At 44.4% G+C, this 16,243-nt stretch overlaps 1 protein-coding gene across 10 annotated transcripts in view; it reads left to right on the plus strand.

The window, feature by feature from the left end:
* Positions 1 to 16,243, plus strand: part of AKAP13 (A-kinase anchoring protein 13) — a 335,610-nt gene that overhangs the window by 148,455 nt on the left and 170,912 nt on the right. For 9 of the 10 annotated variants that reach the window (XM_086711495.1, XM_086711489.1, XM_086711487.1 and 6 more), the window contains one exon: positions 323 to 506. In XM_086711495.1, the coding sequence (XP_086567621.1) occupies positions 323 to 506 (184 nt within the window). Of the gene's footprint in view, positions 1 to 322; positions 507 to 540; positions 694 to 16,243 lie in introns of those variants that run through there. The other variant, XM_086711496.1, reaches the window with a different exon arrangement.

Consider the following 16,243-nt stretch of genomic DNA (forward strand, 5'->3'; position numbering starts at 1 on the left):
AGGCGGCACTTTCTCTCGTTTAAGGGGAGAGACCACACGTGTGAATTTACCGGTATAAATTGATTGCACGAACGTGTTCAGTCAGAACATAGAAATGGCCTGGTTCTCCTGGAGACTTTCTGTCACACTGTTTTCCGGCTTCGTTCTGTCTTCCTTGAGAGCTGGTTGTACCCGGCCGCGATGACACCGTGTACGTTGTGGTTTGACTTTAGGATCCTAGGTCTTTGGAGGCGGTGGTGTTCACGCAACTCGTCTTTCTTTTCATTTGCTTTGTGTGTTCACGTTCTCCCCGCTGATTCTCATTTGCTCCCCCCACGCACAGACGGCGGCCCCCGGGAGACGTTGATGCATTTTGCCGTGCGGCTGGGCCTGCTGAGGTTGACGTGGTTCCTGCTGCAGAAGCCCGGTGGCCGCGGGGCCCTCAGCATCCACAACCAGGAAGGGGCGACACCTGTGAGCCTGGCCCTGGAGCGGGGCTATCACCAGCTGCACCAGCTTCTAACCGAGTAAGTTCTCCCCCCTTCCTTCCCCTCCGCACCAGCCCCGCCCCCCCCCGTGTACGGCAGGGCCGCCCACTTGGCATCTCCCCACGACTCTGCCACGAATGAAACTCTCAGCTCCGGGCCTGGCCTTCTGCTGGAGGCTCGTCAGCTCGCTCCTGCTAACCGCCTCACTGCCTGAGAGAGAACAGACGTAAGTGGTCTCAGCGTTTTCTCTCCCTGCCTCCCTGCTTCTTGCCTCTTCGGTTTCACTGAAAACGCCAAGTGGGTCTCATCTGTGGGCTGGCATTCCGTTACCGTGTATGTAGTTGATCCCAGTTTAGTACAAGAAGAAAGTTGTTGTCTCCCATACGTTTCTTCCTGTTAATGTCTTCAAGACTCGGAAGAGTTCATTAGAAACAAGTATTTTAATTGCATAAGTGCACGCAGAAAATATGCTGAACCACGGAGTTTTGGTTTGAATGTAATTTCTATGAGTAAAATCAAGAGCCGTGGTCTCTTCATCTGACGAGCAGGAAAAAGCAACTGAGTTGTCCTGGAAACATTGAGGAGGAAATCCTGCGTGTCTGCATGTTCCGTTGTTAGGCATTCTCTTTAGAGAGCCCTTTGAAGGAGGGTTGTTAGAACATTTGAAGAACTCTTTTTCTTGTATAAATAGAGACAGAAATGCATTACGGCAGCCAACCTTTCCCATTGGAAGCTGGTCTTGTTTCATACATCGCTTTTATCATTCTGTGGTCATCACCTCTTTTTGGCCACACAATCTGAACAAGAAGAAACCCCGTTGGGATTTATGTTCTTTGGTAATCGAGGGATCCTTGTAAGTTAAGTGGGTATTCCCAAATTCTCTGATACTGTGCTCATGTTAGGCTTACTGTAGTTGCTTTTATTTTTCATCATTTGTAGCTGTTTGGAGGGAGGAGGACTGGAAGGGCCAAGGAGAGATTTCAGAACGTAATGTTACTTACTGTTACATCAACAGGTTTTCCGTTTGTTTTCCGTTTGTTTGTATGTTTGTTTACTTTACCTGCCCAGTTGGTCACTTTTCCAGTCAAGCCACACAGAAGGTTCTTTTCAGATACTTTCTAATGGGTGCCTCAGATACCATGACCGTAGGAGGGGCGTCATCTCAAGTGAGCTCTGGATACCTGAGCTGCCCTAGGACCGGATTCCAGGGAGGGATCTGTTCCCGTTCCATTGTACTTCCCATCTGGCCAGTGATTAGATTGCTTCTGCTGTTTGCCTCATGGCCTCAGGAAGAGAAGCCTGGCTCCAGGAGTTGAAACAATGAACTCTGTATAACTGTAGTGGAGCCGGAATGCAGTTCCTCTAAATGTGGTCGTGTCGCTCCGAGGGCTTGTAGGGAAGCAGGGCTGGTTAGGGATGGCCGTCCAGATGGGGAAATAAAGTGATTGCAGCAGCTTTATTATACGCTGGGCTGGGCGAGGCTGTCACAAGACCTATTGCAGCAGGGCTTTAAGGAAACGGGAGTGTGTGTTCTGGGAGAAGATTTTTTGGCTTGCTTTATAGCACTAGCTCTGTTCCATGTGCAGAAGCCACTTACCTCCTTTTGAAGGGAAAGCCAACTGGGAAAGTTTTCAAATACAGGACCGCAGTAGGAGATTAAAATTAGCAATTAAAAAATGGCAAGGAGGTGATTTTTACTAAATCTCTGAATCTTACTTGACGTTAGTAGACTTTGCTAGAATTTCGACCCTAGAGTCAGGATGAATCATTGTTCATGGATGAGGAGGAAACTGAGATCTGGAGAGGCAGTGACTAGATCAGGGTGACAAGGTGGCTGGGCCAGAACTAGAAGCCAGATCTCCTAAGAAGCCATCCGACATCCCTGCCACTCCTAGGATTCTGAACAGGGGGCCCAAGAATAGGCTTCTCTAGGTCCACAGCCTTTGAAATTATAGGCAACACTTTGTGCACGTGTGTTTCTGAGCGAGGAGTTTATTTTGTGAGACTCAGAGGTTTGTGAAAAGTTACGAATTGTTCCACTGTATGGTAATACTTCACTAAAATTTTTAGACTTGGATGTTCCTACGCACCCCCCCACCCCCCGCCTTTTTGAAGTTTATTTATTTATCTTGAGAGAGAGAGAGCGCGCGCATGTGTGTGTGCGCACAAGTGGGAGAAAGGGAGAGAGAAAATCCCAAGCAGGTTCCACACTGTTAAGCACAGAGCCTGACACGGAGCTCGAACCCACATGTGAGATCATGACCCGAGCCAAAACCAAGAGGCAGATGCTTAATTTACTGAGCCACCCAGGTGCCCCAGCCCCTCCTCTTTTTAAATTAAATTTTTCCATAGAGACCTGTTTCTTTTTAGTCTCTATTTTCAGTTAATCTGAAATTGAGGGGCGCCTGGGTGGCTCAGTCAGTTAAGCATCTGACCTTGGCTCAGGTCATGATTTCACAGTTTGTGAGTTCGAGCCCCTCATCAGGGCTTGCTGCTGTCAGCACAGAGCCCACTTTGGCTCCTCTGTCCCCCTCTCTTTCTTTCTACCCCTCCCCCAGCTGTCACGTATGCGCTCTCTCAAAAAATTTAAAAATTTTTAAAAAATAATATGAAATCGAGGGAGGGGTACATACATTTTACACTTACAAAATAACTATTTGCATGCCAGTCTTAACTGAAAATTCAAGTTTATTTAACTCTTTCTATATGTCTCCCAAAATAAATTTTTTGTTTTCATTCCTTGCTGCTTACTCTGGTTTTTTTGGGGGGTGGTGGGGGTGGGTGGGTAGGAGGACATTGTGCCGATGAGGGTCCAAGTTCTTTTTGTGTTTATGTGTCCGAGGCTTATTTTGATAATCCATTTTGATAAACAGGTTTACTTTTGTGTGAAAATCGATTCTGTTGTGCTTGGAAGTAGAGAGATTATCTAAATAAGACCCATGTCTGTAGAGAACTCTTGAAATTGATACTGAATCCTGGCAGATAGTGGTGACTCTTGGGACATTTTTGGTAGTTTCCCTTTTCTATAATCCATCATTGTTAACGTTCACCAAGTTCAGTGACAGGGAAGGGAGAGGTTTGGTGGACTTACTGCTCTTTTAGTTTCGCTTATATTTTGATCTGACATGATGAATACGGGTGTGTTTTTGATCTGAAAGTTCGCTTTAAACAAAATGTTACCAGCCTTGCCTGAGAAGAACCCTCACCTCGGCCTGCCGTGGCTGTTAGGTCGATGCAAAGTTGTCTCCTCCATTTTGGGCAGAAGTTAGCTGAGCGCCCCACCCGAGGTGCCCTGATTCACGATGATGGGTAGAAGAGGGAGACAAGCCAAGCATTGAGGCTCTTCGTGTAGCTAGAGCTGCGAGGTGACGGTGTCGGATGGGAATTGCATTGGAGTCCTCCAGAAAGAGAATGGGAGGGCCGGGTGCTATCGGACACATCATACACAACACAGAAGCGTCTGGAGACCTGGATTGATCTCGGGGGAGGGAAAGGGCAGAGACCAGGAGGCGGCTCCAGGTGGTGGCCAAGCGTGCAGACTTTGGAGTCCAACCTGAGTTTGCATTTTGGCTCTGCCATTTGTAGCTGTGTTTCTTTGGGCGCAGTAAGGAACTTTCCTCTCTGAGCCTCAGTTTCTACATCCACTTAAAAAGAGACAAGGATAATAATTTCTATCTCTTGGAAGCAAAGCCAAGCGCCTGGCATATGCTGTGTGAGGAATCCGGGTTTGTCACACAGATTATGGTTACTGCTTGGAGCAAATACAGGGGCTGTGAATACTTTACTTTGGCTTTAAGAGAAGACAGTATGGTTTAGTGGAGTCGCTGAGGAGCGAAGAGCTTAATTAAAAACGAAGCTTCCCCACTTAGTAGCCTGGGTGACTTGAAAGAAAGTGGTTAGTCACCTACCCGTGCTGAGTTTCTCATCCCTCAGATAATACCTATTGGTCTGTGTCACCAGCTTTGTGCAGATACTGTGTTAGACCCTGAGGTGCTCTGTGTGAAAGCTTCGTACACAGTCACATAATCAGTAAAGTGATAGCTGACTCATCAGTGAGACTCTGATTCCAATCGGTTGGTCTACCTACAGTATCTTTTTTTGCGATACTTATTGCAGTTCCCTGTGAATTGAAGTTGGCAGATAGGGGGGCAGAATTTGTATGGAGGCAGGCTAGCCTTGAACCCAGGGTCTGCCTCTGTGAAGCTGGATGATCTTGGGTGATCCGCTTACCCTCCTGAAGGGCCATTGTGCGTTGCCGTGAGGAAGAAATGAAGGAATGCATGAAGAGTGTGACACAGTGACTGAAAGAATATTATCGCCCTTTCCTTGGTTTTCCATTACTTCCAGACTCGTATCAGTTTTTCATAACGTTAAGAAGTTTCTGTCAAAGTCTGGAAGGTCATTCCGGGCATCATTTGGTTGTTCCTGCTTGATTAGATTTGAAGTTATTCTCTAGTGTAATAGATAGCACTTGTTTTAAAAACAAAAAAAAATTAGTTTGGTCCTCTGCCCGATGCTGTGATGTGATGCCTCTGGGTGACAGAACAGGGAGCCCCAGATGGACGTGGGATCGTTTCCATTGTTGCCACCCTTCCAGGAAGATGACTCCTGTGGAGAATTTAAACTCTGGAGCATTGACATGAAAGTGTTGAAATACTTCATTTGCCCTGAGAGCGAGCTTCAGAGTTTCAAACTGTTGTGTTCTGTATCAGTTTAACAAATCTCTTTATTGACTGCCTGCAGTGTGCTAGAAAGCATGGTTGGTACATTATGGCTGATATTTCACTTCCACCTTATGAAAACCTTCTGAAATAGGCCTTATTTGTGTTGTATGGACGAAATACGAAGGCTCAGAGAAGGACAGTAACTAACCCAAGGCTTTCTAGAAGGTGGTGGAGCTCCTTCACACACACACACGTGTGCAATTCCAAGGCCCATAATCTTCTCTCTACAAAATTTTGAAGGGAGGAAAGAGACTCCGGAAGAGGCCACAGGGATATGGGATGATTAACACTTAATGAGGAGAGGCTTTCTGTTTAGTCCTGACCTCTGCTTTCCACTTCTGTTACCCATTACGTGGTGTTAAAAGTCTTGTTGACACCCCAGCTGTCTTTTGACATTGGTTCTCACGGGACCCTAATGAGTGAATAGGTTAGGTGTTATTACCCCGATTTTATAACTAAGGAAACTGAGGCCATAGAGGTGAAGTGAGTTGCCCAAAGTCACAAGGCTACAGAGTTTCAGAACCAGGCTCAAGCTCAAAATCCAAGGACCTGTCTAGGTAGAGATGACACCCGTGTGTTTGCAGAGTGTAGACCCACCCTGGCCAACACTGGGCACTAGGCTGTGGTTTGTTACTGTAGGGCGATATCGGCCCCTCTCAGAGAGTTCGGGTCTGTAGATTCTCACGTCCTTCTCTTGGCACATTTACACTTGAAACCTGGGTTCAGGGTCAACTGGTAGAGTAAGTACTCAAGCGTAGATATTGCAAAATGGAACTCGGTGCTGTTGAGCAAGATGTTCTGTTAACCTAGCGATTGCCTTTTTAGGGTCCTCTTTGAGTACTTGGCAAGTGGGTCCTCCATAGCCCATCTGGCACAAACCAACTTTGGAGCCTTTGCTTTTGCTTAGGAGGGGAAGGAGCGAAACAAGCATACAAACTTACCTTCGAAATAGTAGCCAGAGAGGAGGAGGGTTTTTGTTTTTGTTTTGTTTTGTTTTGAACTTTACATTTCTCTGGCTCAAGTCCCATCCACCTGTCCATCCTTAGATTTGTCCGTCCATCCACCCATCCTCCTTTCTCACTGTGTGATCTGGGTCTCTGTGTCCTGGTGAAGAAGGCTGTAGAACTGAGAGGAATCTGGGAGGAGGGGAGGGCGTATGCATTAACGAGTACCTGCTATGTTAGTGCTTCAGTGTGTCCTCATTTAGAACCTTTCCGCTGAGGTCTGAGGTGCAGGTTCATACAGCTGGTGTTCTTCCGCAGGTGGGAAAACACACAGGCCAGCTAGCTTGCCCAAGGCCATCTAGTCAGTCAGTGGTTGTTGTGCACAAGCCTGTCCTTGGGATGTGTTTACACTTTATTGATAGAATTTTGAGCGGAAGCATGTTTCATAATATTGTCAGTCTTTTAACCAACCTAATTTGATTACGATGATTCACCAATCTGGTGTTCAATGACTTTTTTTCTTTGTTGGTAAATTTTCAGTTGGAACATTTTAAAAATTTTGACATTACCTAGTTTTTTTTTTTGTTTTTTTTTTGTTTTTTCTGTTAAAGCCGTTCAAATAGTAATCTCAGGATTGTTGCCCTGTGCAGCAGCATGCTAGAAAATTGCAAAATGCACTTGTTCTTTTTTTTTTTTTGAAGTTCATTTATTTAGAGAGATTGTACATGTGCATGAGTGGGGGAGGGGCAGAGAGCGAGAGAGGGGGGGTTGCCAAGAGGGAGGAGAGAGAATCCCAAGCAGGCTTCACACTGTCCTCTGTCCCATTGGGCTCTGTGGAGCCCAATGTGGGGCTTGAGCTGAGGAACTTTGACATCATGACCTGAGCCCAAATCAGGAGTTGGACGCTTCACTGACTGAGCCACCCAGGCGCCCCACGAAGTGCACTTTCTGAGCATTATGTATTTATAAAACAATAGCCCCAGCTGCCGTTTATTGTATTTGTGCTAGGCACTTTGCATAAATGTTTGTATATCTTATTCTCTCTCCAGCCCTTTGGGGGCGGGCATAGTCTCCTCACTTCAGAAAGGAATTGCCACAGCTGCTAAGTAATGGACCAGGAATTGGTTACAAACCGCACTTGAACTTTTACACTGCCTTGGACTTCCTAAGAAGATGGATTGGTGTTGCAAGTTGGTTGGAATAGCAGAGCCGTCCCACATGTCTTGGGTTTTCTTCCATGCACTTCTTGCTGTGTGTGTGTGTGCGAATGGGCCCAGGTTGTGTGTGTTTCTGATGCCACGTGACCTCAGGCCTAAGAGCCTCTCTTCAGAGGCCTGTGGAGTAGTCACATCACTTGACGCCTGGTAGCAGATTCTCTGTGGCAACAGCACGTGATTTGGAAAACATTTCTGACTTTACAGTGAGCCTGGAGTGTGGGACTTGATGGGCGTATGCGAGACAAGGAAGGCTAGGTTGGCACCCTCCACCCTCTAGAAAACAGACCTTTTGTAACCGTTACACATTATTTTTACTTGGTCGGTTTTGGAGCTTCCTTAAGGGCACGCCTAAAGAAAGAATGACTTGAAAATGTTACCTGCATGTATTATTAACAGAAATAAAAATTATTCTTAAGGAAAAACACTAAGCGTGTAGAATAAACCTTTTGGCCAAAATCAGTATTTGGCCAAAGCTGAATATCTATGCCTGTGAATGAAGTTCTGTGAAACGAGTTAAGCATGATACGGTATAAAATACAACGTATTCTGTCTATTTTCTAACATTGAATAGTTAGTTCTGTTTTACAAGTTTGAGTTTACAGTGGAAGAACAGTGATTTTCTCTCTCAGCATTAGCAACTGCTAGATTGCTCTCGATTCATTGAATACTCACTTTGGGGTGCCTGGGTGGGGCTCAGTCAGGTAAGCGTCTGACTTCAGCTCAGGTCATGATCTCACTAGGCTAGTGAGTTCAAGCCCCATGTCGGGCTCTGTGCTATAGGTCGGAGCCTGGAGCCTGCTTTGGATTCTGTGTCTCCCTCTGTCTCTGCCCCTCCCCTGCTGGCGCGCATGCTCGCTCGCTCTCTCTCTCTCTCAAAAATAAATAAGTGTTCAAAAAAATTACTTTCTACCAGTGCATCAATAATATCTCTAACTAGTTGGGCTATAGAAAATTGTAATTCAGGAAAGTTTTCCAGGAACAGGTTTTCTAGAAGGAATTCTATACTTGGGTTCTTGGTTTTACGAACCTGACAAATGCTTCAGCTGCTGAAATTGGTTACCATTGTCAAACCATCATTTGACAAAGTTTTGTTCAAATGTTTAGTGTCCCTAGACACTTAAAACTAGAAGGAGCTGCACTGAAGTATTCTTATTTAAAGTCTGTTGTTCATGCAGTGCCTGGGTGGCTCAGTCAGTTAAGGGTCCTACTTCCTCTCCGGTTATAATCTCACAGTTTGTGGGTTCGAGCCCCGTGTCAGGCTCTGTGCTGACAGCTTGGAGTCTGGAGCCTGCTTGGAATTCTGTGTCTCCTTCTCTGTCTGTCCCTCACCCGCTCACACTCTGTCTCTCTCAAAAAAATAAACAAACATTAAAAAATTAAAAAAATCTGTTGTTTTGACATTTGATTAGTGAAAACAAAATGTGTTTGTGGTACCTCATTCTTTCCACATTTCTGCACATACTTCTGTCTGAATTCAGGACGACACATCTTAGCTGTAATACATGAATTTGGCCATTTGTCCGTCTTGTAAAATCTGAAGGTGGCCTTCAGAGTCTTGGTAAAATTTGGAGTATTGTTCTCCTGCTTTTAATTCTTTTCTAATAAGACGTGAATAATTTACAAATTGAATTTCTCCTTGAAAGAAATGTGGCCTAAATGGAATAAGATACGTGCAGGTTTCAAGTTATTCTGTGCAGTGTTTACTTAATGTGAAAAGATCATTAACAAAAAGTTAATCAAAAAAAATTTTTTTTTTAATTTTTTTTTTTTCAACGTTTATTTATTTTTGGGACAGAGAGAGACAGAGCATGAACGGGGGAGGGGCAGAGAGAGAGGGAGACACAGAATCGAAAACAGGCTCCAGGCTCTGAGCCATCAGCCCAGAGCCTGACGCGGGGCTCGAACTCACGGACCGCGAGATCGTGACCTGGCTGAAGTCAGAGGCTTAACCGACTGCGCCACCCAGGCGCCCCTCAAAATTTTTATATAATTTGATATCTATAATTCTTCTGTCATTTAAAATTTCATTTTTTTTTTTTTTTTTTTTAGAGAGGGAGAAGGGCGCACGCAAGCAGGGGAGAGGGGCATGGGGTGGGAGTGGGGAGAGAATTGTAAGCAGGCTCCATGATCAGGGTGGAGCCCAACATGGGACTCGATCTCATGACCCTGGGTCATGACCTGAGCTGAAACCAAGAGTTGGACACTCAGCCGACTGAGCCACCCAGGCACTGCTATCATTGATGTTTTAATGAACATTTGTTGTCTCTAGAAAGGTAAAATGTTCTTCCTGAAGGTACCTAGCCAGTGCATATTCTTAATGGTCATATTAACTGTCTACTTACTTCTCTTCTAATTTAACCGTTTGAAAACTCTTGTTTTTGCACACAGCATTACATGCTTTCACACTTACTAAGTGTAGCATTTTACTCTTTTTTTTTTAACGTTTTATTAATTTTTGAGACAGAGAGAGACAGAGCATGAACGGGGGAGGGGCAGAGAGAGAGGGAGAGACAGAATCGGAAGCAGGCTCCAGGCTCTGAGCCATCAGCCCAGAGACCAACGCGGGGCTCGAACTCACGGACCGCAAGATTGTGACCTGAGCCGACGTCGGACGCTTAACCGACTGAGCCACCCAGGCGCCCCAACATTTTACTCTTAAGAAGTACACATTTCTGCTTTGACTGGCCAATAGAACTTATGCATAAAAAGCATATAAGGAGATTTGCACTTTGAACTATGCAGAAAATGCTCATGCAAGTACTCCTTATTTTAACAGCATTCCTTGTGTTGGTGCTGTTGCTTCGCTAGTATGATGGTGACCTCTGTAGTCACGTGATCATCGAGCACATACCTGTTCGGTTGGCATCCAATTAGCCTTCATGATGGCATAGCCGAATGTGGGTGCATCCCGATTGCTTATCGCCTAGGAGCCTTGGTTTCCTCATCTGTACAATGGGAAATGATACCTCCTAGGACTCTTGAGGATAAAATGAGAATGTGCTTGTGAAGTTCATAGAAACTCAGGATGTCCCTCTGTTGGGAGAGCTAGGAAAAAAGATTTGCTGGAACTAAGACGACCACTCAGCTTTATATAAATAGGACCTCTCTGCAGCACCATCCAGTCTCTGACATATTTTTTTCCTGGCCAGCCTCCCCCACAACAGTAATACTTCCTTGGTACCACCAGGAAGAAGAGTGCCATCTTCCTCTTGGATTTTTGGGAGTAAGTAGTGGTAAGGTGACGTAGGTGTAGTTTTAGTTGTCTGACAGCCCACAAGAAGGGTTCTGTGCCTTTTATTTATTTTCTAATATACACCTAAAAAAACTGCCTTCTTTTTTGTTCCTTGGAAATACACCAGCCCTATAGTATCCGATGTACTCACCATGTATTGGGCGCTTTGGGAGAGCCAGACACTATGCTAACACTTTATATAGTCATGTTCGTGTTTGATCTCGGCAAACCCAGTATTCCCACTTTTGCAGACGAGGACATTGAGCCACAGAGAAATTTCTGCAACTGACCCAAGAGCATACAGGTGGCAGTGTCAGAGCAAAGGATCGAAGCAAGTCCGTCTGGTTCCCGCATGTTCCAACCATTACCTTAGAAAAGTGTTACTTTTAGTTATCTGACAGCACAGAATTGATGAAAAATTGCTGATACACTATCGTTACCCAGATAATGTGCCCTCTTTCCTCTGCATCATTCCCATATGAGTTCAGGGCAGGGTTGCAGTACAACGTCAAAAAAAAAAAAAGAGGAAGGAGAGAAAAGCTGAGTATCGTGTGCATGGATGCATAACTAGTCTGGCAGTGAGTTCCTTACCAGCACCTAAGATAGTCGCCTCTTGTGCATCAGGATCCCCCCTCCGCTCCCCTCTCCCTTTGTGACATTTCGCCTCTCCCACTGCACGTTAGCGCAGCTGGGGTCGATTTTGTAGGACTCCGTGGGGCTTGGCACTGTGAGGGTGAGGTGGCTTCATGGCAGGTGTTGCAGTAGCTCTGAAACAAGGAACTGGACTCCGCAGTTCCTGTCAGAAGTAGACTCAGCAGAACACACTGTTGGGAGGGCTGCTCTGCCCTGCCCTGCCCTGCCCTGCCAGCTGCAGTGCGGAGCCGGGGCCCAGGTAGCATGGGCCTGCGATATTCGTGGTGCCTGGGCAGCCGTCCGTGAGTATCCGCTTCCACACTGCGGCATCGTTGGTCTTCAGTGTGGATTCTCTGACATTTGATCTGGCTCTCGCTGATCTCAAGAAGACGCCTCTTTGAACTTCCCCCCCCGAATGACTAGCGTTGTTAGTACCGGGAAAATGGTTTTTGCCTGCGCTTGGTTTCGACAGGATTTTACATGTATGTTAGCATCAACCCCGACCTTGTGCTTGGGCCGCATCATGCTGGACCAGGTGAGGGGGCAGAGGCTGGCTGGCTGTGGTTGATCGGTGCATAGTGGCGGGAATGCTGGAATTAGCTGAAATACTGTCTGTGCGTGTTGAATTTTGTTGTTGCGCTTGCAGAAACCTGGAATTTGGGGGCCAGCCGTGGATACTCAATTTGGATTCTATCATCCCATCTCTGAGGAATGGCTTCTTGATTTATGGGTTTCTGCAGTTGTCAACTTGCTGTGGATCCTATGAAATTTATAACAAAATCTAATATGCTTTGATGAGCTTCTGATAAACATAACAGGCTTAACAGTTTCTGTAATTTGAACGTGGTCATAGTTTGACACTTAGAAGGTCCGTATCCCTGTGCACAGTGGCAGGAGGTGCAGAGTTTTGGAATTAGGTCTGGGTGCAGATTCTGGCCTTTTTACTCATTGGCTGTGGACTTGACACATTGCTGCTTCAGCCTGTGTTCTCATGTGACGTGTGGAGATACACTGATCCCTGCCTCAAAGTTGTTCCAAGGATTAAAGGTAAATAATACTGTTCTGGTATCAAACTAATAGTTAATGTTACTAGTTTCCTTCTTTTGTGTTTTCATCTTTGCTTTCTTCCTTCTCACATTTTCTCATCCAACTCAGAGTAAATCCCAGTTGGTGCCATGGTCCACAAAGCCCCATGAGATCTGAACCCCGTACAACTCTGAGACCTCATTCCCATTGCTTTCTCTGCACGGGCCAGCTGGTTGCTGCCTTGGGCTCCCTGCGCTCGGCTGTCCCCTCTGCCTTCTACATGTTGTCCCAGCAACTCTATATGCTGGCTCTTTCATAGGATTCACATCTGTTGTTCTGTGTCTCCTCTTTCTGGTCCTCCTCCGCTCACTCTCTGTCTCAAAAATGAATACACAGTAAAAAAGTGTCACTCTCTTTCTCCCCCCCCCCCCCCGCTCTCTCTCTCAGATAAGAGAGAGTGTGAGCGGGGGAGGGGCAGAGAGAGAGGAAGACACAGAACCCAAAGCAGGCTCTAGGCTCTGAGCTGTCAGCACAGAGCCTGATGTGGGGCTTGAACCCATGAACCATGAGATCATGACCTGAGCCGAAGTCGGATGCTTCACCAACTGAGCCACCCAGGCGTCCCCGGATGCTTTTAATTTTATAAAAATAATAATAATAAACACCAGTTAGGATTGAACTTTTAAAATACTCTTGAATATTGTGGAGTTAGTGTTCCGCTTTGCCCAGGCCTATGTGGAGTATACCTCGGGAGAAAGGGACACTCACTCAGTGCATCTGTAACTGGTTCCACGTTCCGTGTCCCCGTCTGTGCCGTGACTTTTCTCTCTCTGGCTTGTCTGACTAGCCAGGGTCTGTAGATTGTGGGAATATAAAACGTGGTTCCTGGCAGTCTGCAGGGATCTCTCTTGTAACCCACTGCGTTCAGGGTGAGGCAGGCCTGTCTCAGAGCTGATTGGCCTGTTCTTTGTCACCCACTAGTCTGTGATGAGTTCAAGTATGGAGTGGAGAGAGTGTATTTAAGAACTTTTATGGTAATTTGACAGAGTCATTTTGTATCTATTGAATCTAATAAGAGCTCTGAGCTTCAGTTTTGCATCTTGTAAATTTCACTTTTTTTCTAGTAATTCATTTTTAGAATTTTTGCTTCTGTAACAAATTGGAAATTTTTTTAAAAAATCTGGTCCTTGTTAGTTTGAGAAGCTGTCCTTCAACCCATCTAACAACTTACTGCACAGTGCTGTGCACAGGGAGAGCAGATAGACGTATGTTTCTGCACAGTGTTCAGCACATTAGAGAGCAGAGACCTGAAAAAAGTCACATCTAGTCTGTGAAAGAAACCTTGTCTGTTTATTTTGACACATGCTATTTGTCTAACTGCTTCCAAATAAGATTAATCCATTTCAACAATGAATTACGAAAAATGCTGAATCAGGGCAATCAATGCATCATATAAAAATACACAAGCTCATTGGAAGCTTACTGGGCTTGTTAAGTATTAGTTCTTTTCTTAAACGTTAATGAAAGTAACCTTATATAAAGTTAAGGGAACTTCATCTCTGAAGAGTCCTGCCCAGACTAATGAGTAAGAATGTTTTCTCTTTTTCCTGAGCTGGAAAAAACTAGTTTACACAGTGATGATTTCATTGTGATTCAAGTTACCCATGTTTATAAGTAGAACAACTCACTTTGTCTATAGAATTATGGCAACTTTGCCATTGGAAGCTTGTTAATTAGCTGGTTTTAATGGTCACCCTTACGCTAGAGTTAAAGATTCATGTTTGGGTCTTAATCTTTCGGTTATATTGAGTTTCAAATGCTTTTCAAAAAGAAGACTGGAAGAAATAGACTGCTTTCCTTGCCCTCTGTTGTGATTAGATTATTTAAATGGGTAAACATCTAGGGTTGCTGTTTGATTTTGTTCTGTCTCTTTGCTTCATGAGAAAGCTAAAGAAACTGAACATTTTAAAGATGTATTCTCTCTCTCCGAGTGGTTGGATACTGGACTTTTCTTCCTGGTCTGTTTTTTATCATCAGTTTCAAATTATTTTATCCAGTTCTGTTATTCTTTCCAAGTTTCAGATTATTTTGTAAGCATTTCTCTTTCCCCAGCCTGGAATTTGGTTTTAGTCACAGTGATAACGGTCTCCCTCTCGAGAGAATCCTCACGTGCCTGTGTGTCTCTTTTCACTAAGTACACTTTGTATGAGGAGGCTAGTAAGTAGTTATGAAGCCAGTAACTGTCATGGAATAGACAAAGAATCCTGTGTTCTGCGAGAGAGCAACCCAGCTTTATAGAAATAGAAATCTAAGTAATCCTTTTTTTTTATTAAAATATTTTTTTTTAGTATTTATTTATTTATTTATTTATTTTTGAGAGAGAGAGGGAAACAGAGGATCTGCAGTGGGCTCCGTGCTGTCAGCAGAGAGTCTGATGCGGAGCTTGAACTCAGGACCTATGAGATGGCCTCAGCCGAAGTTAGACATTCAACCGGCTGAGCTACCCAGGGGCCTCACAAGTAATACTTAAATAGCAATCTCTTTGTCATCTCTTAGGAGGTGACCTCAGTCATCTGGGGAGGGAGAGGGTAGAAAAAAGAGAAAGTGCATTGCTGAGTGAGTTGGGATTGGTCAGTCTGGGTTTCTTAGATGAGGATCCATTTGAAGTGCCTGGTGTTGGTCTGGGGATGAATTTAGTATTCCTGTGTCAGAGTCCAGACTCAGGCTTATTTCTCTGTGTTCCCTTGCCTTAGCTCTCAGGGACACTTGCACTATGCGGCCTCTGTCCTCGGACTTAGGCCAGAAGCAAGAATGGTAATGAAGAGGGAGAGTTAGCGTTTATTTTTTTTAACAGTTAAGTTAGACATAATATTATTCATAATGCCACCACCAACAAGACAGATTTATTTCATTAATCAGATATTACCTCCCACATTGCATTGTTGTTTTAAACAATTGCAGCGGATTTTCTGTTTTGTGTTCTGGTATTTTTACTTTTTCCTACTCTTATCTATTTCTGTGGTCTTTATAATTATTTTTGGGGCCCTTTGAAATACTCTGTCTTGAGTATTTAACCCATTTACCTAGTGTTGAATGTTAGTTTTAACATTTAAAAAATCCGAAGCTAAGTAATGAATGTGGCAAAGAACCTCATTTTTACCTATTAATTCTTCTGTTAACTTATTTCTATAAGGTAAATGACGAGGAATGCTATAATTAGGTCAAAGGATACAATACTTACAGCTTCAGTGTTTATCTCAGTCTTGCTAGCCTTAACTTACTCTTTTTAAAATGAACTTGCATCTGTAGGTTACTTTCATGTGGTATTTTGCAGCTTTGGCTGTACATCAGGATTCTGATTATACATTAGAATCTCCTGGAGAGCTTTAAAAAATACTGACGCCTGAGGGCCACCTCTAGAGATTTCTGTTTAATTGGTGTTAAGCGTGATCTGGAAATCAGGATTTTAAAAAAGCTCCTCCAGGTAACTGTAAGATGCAGTTGAGATTAAGAACTTTGCCTTAGTGGGAAAACTAGACTTCACATTACACCTGAAAATTCCTGAGAGTTATTTGAATCAGGTTGGTGCCTTAAATATGATTAAATAAGGGGTATCAACAACTAAGTTTGACCACATCAGTAAATATTTAGATGTCCGTCTAGTAGAAATTTGACGTAACTTTAGGGGCGCCTGGGTGGCTCGGTTGGTTAAGCGTCCAACTTTGGCTCAGGTCGTGATTACACGGTTTGTGGGTTCGAGCCCCATGTTGTGCTCTGGGCTGACAGCTCAGAGCCTGGAGCCTGCTTCGGATTCTGTGTCTTCCTTGCTCTCTGCCCCTCCCCCTGCTCACACCCTTTCTCTCTGTCTCTCAAAAATGAATAAACGTTAAAAAAATTTTTTTTAATTAGAAGAAAACTTTGACTTAACTTTGTTACTTATTCTGTGAATGTTGGTATGTTAGATACTTTTGCAAATGTGATTAGCAACATGGTAAGATAT

This window comes from Puma concolor, chromosome B3 (genome assembly GCF_028749965.1).
Source record: "Puma concolor isolate L17-30 chromosome B3, mPumCon1.1.hap2, whole genome shotgun sequence".
NCBI lineage: Eukaryota > Metazoa > Chordata > Mammalia > Carnivora > Felidae > Puma > Puma concolor.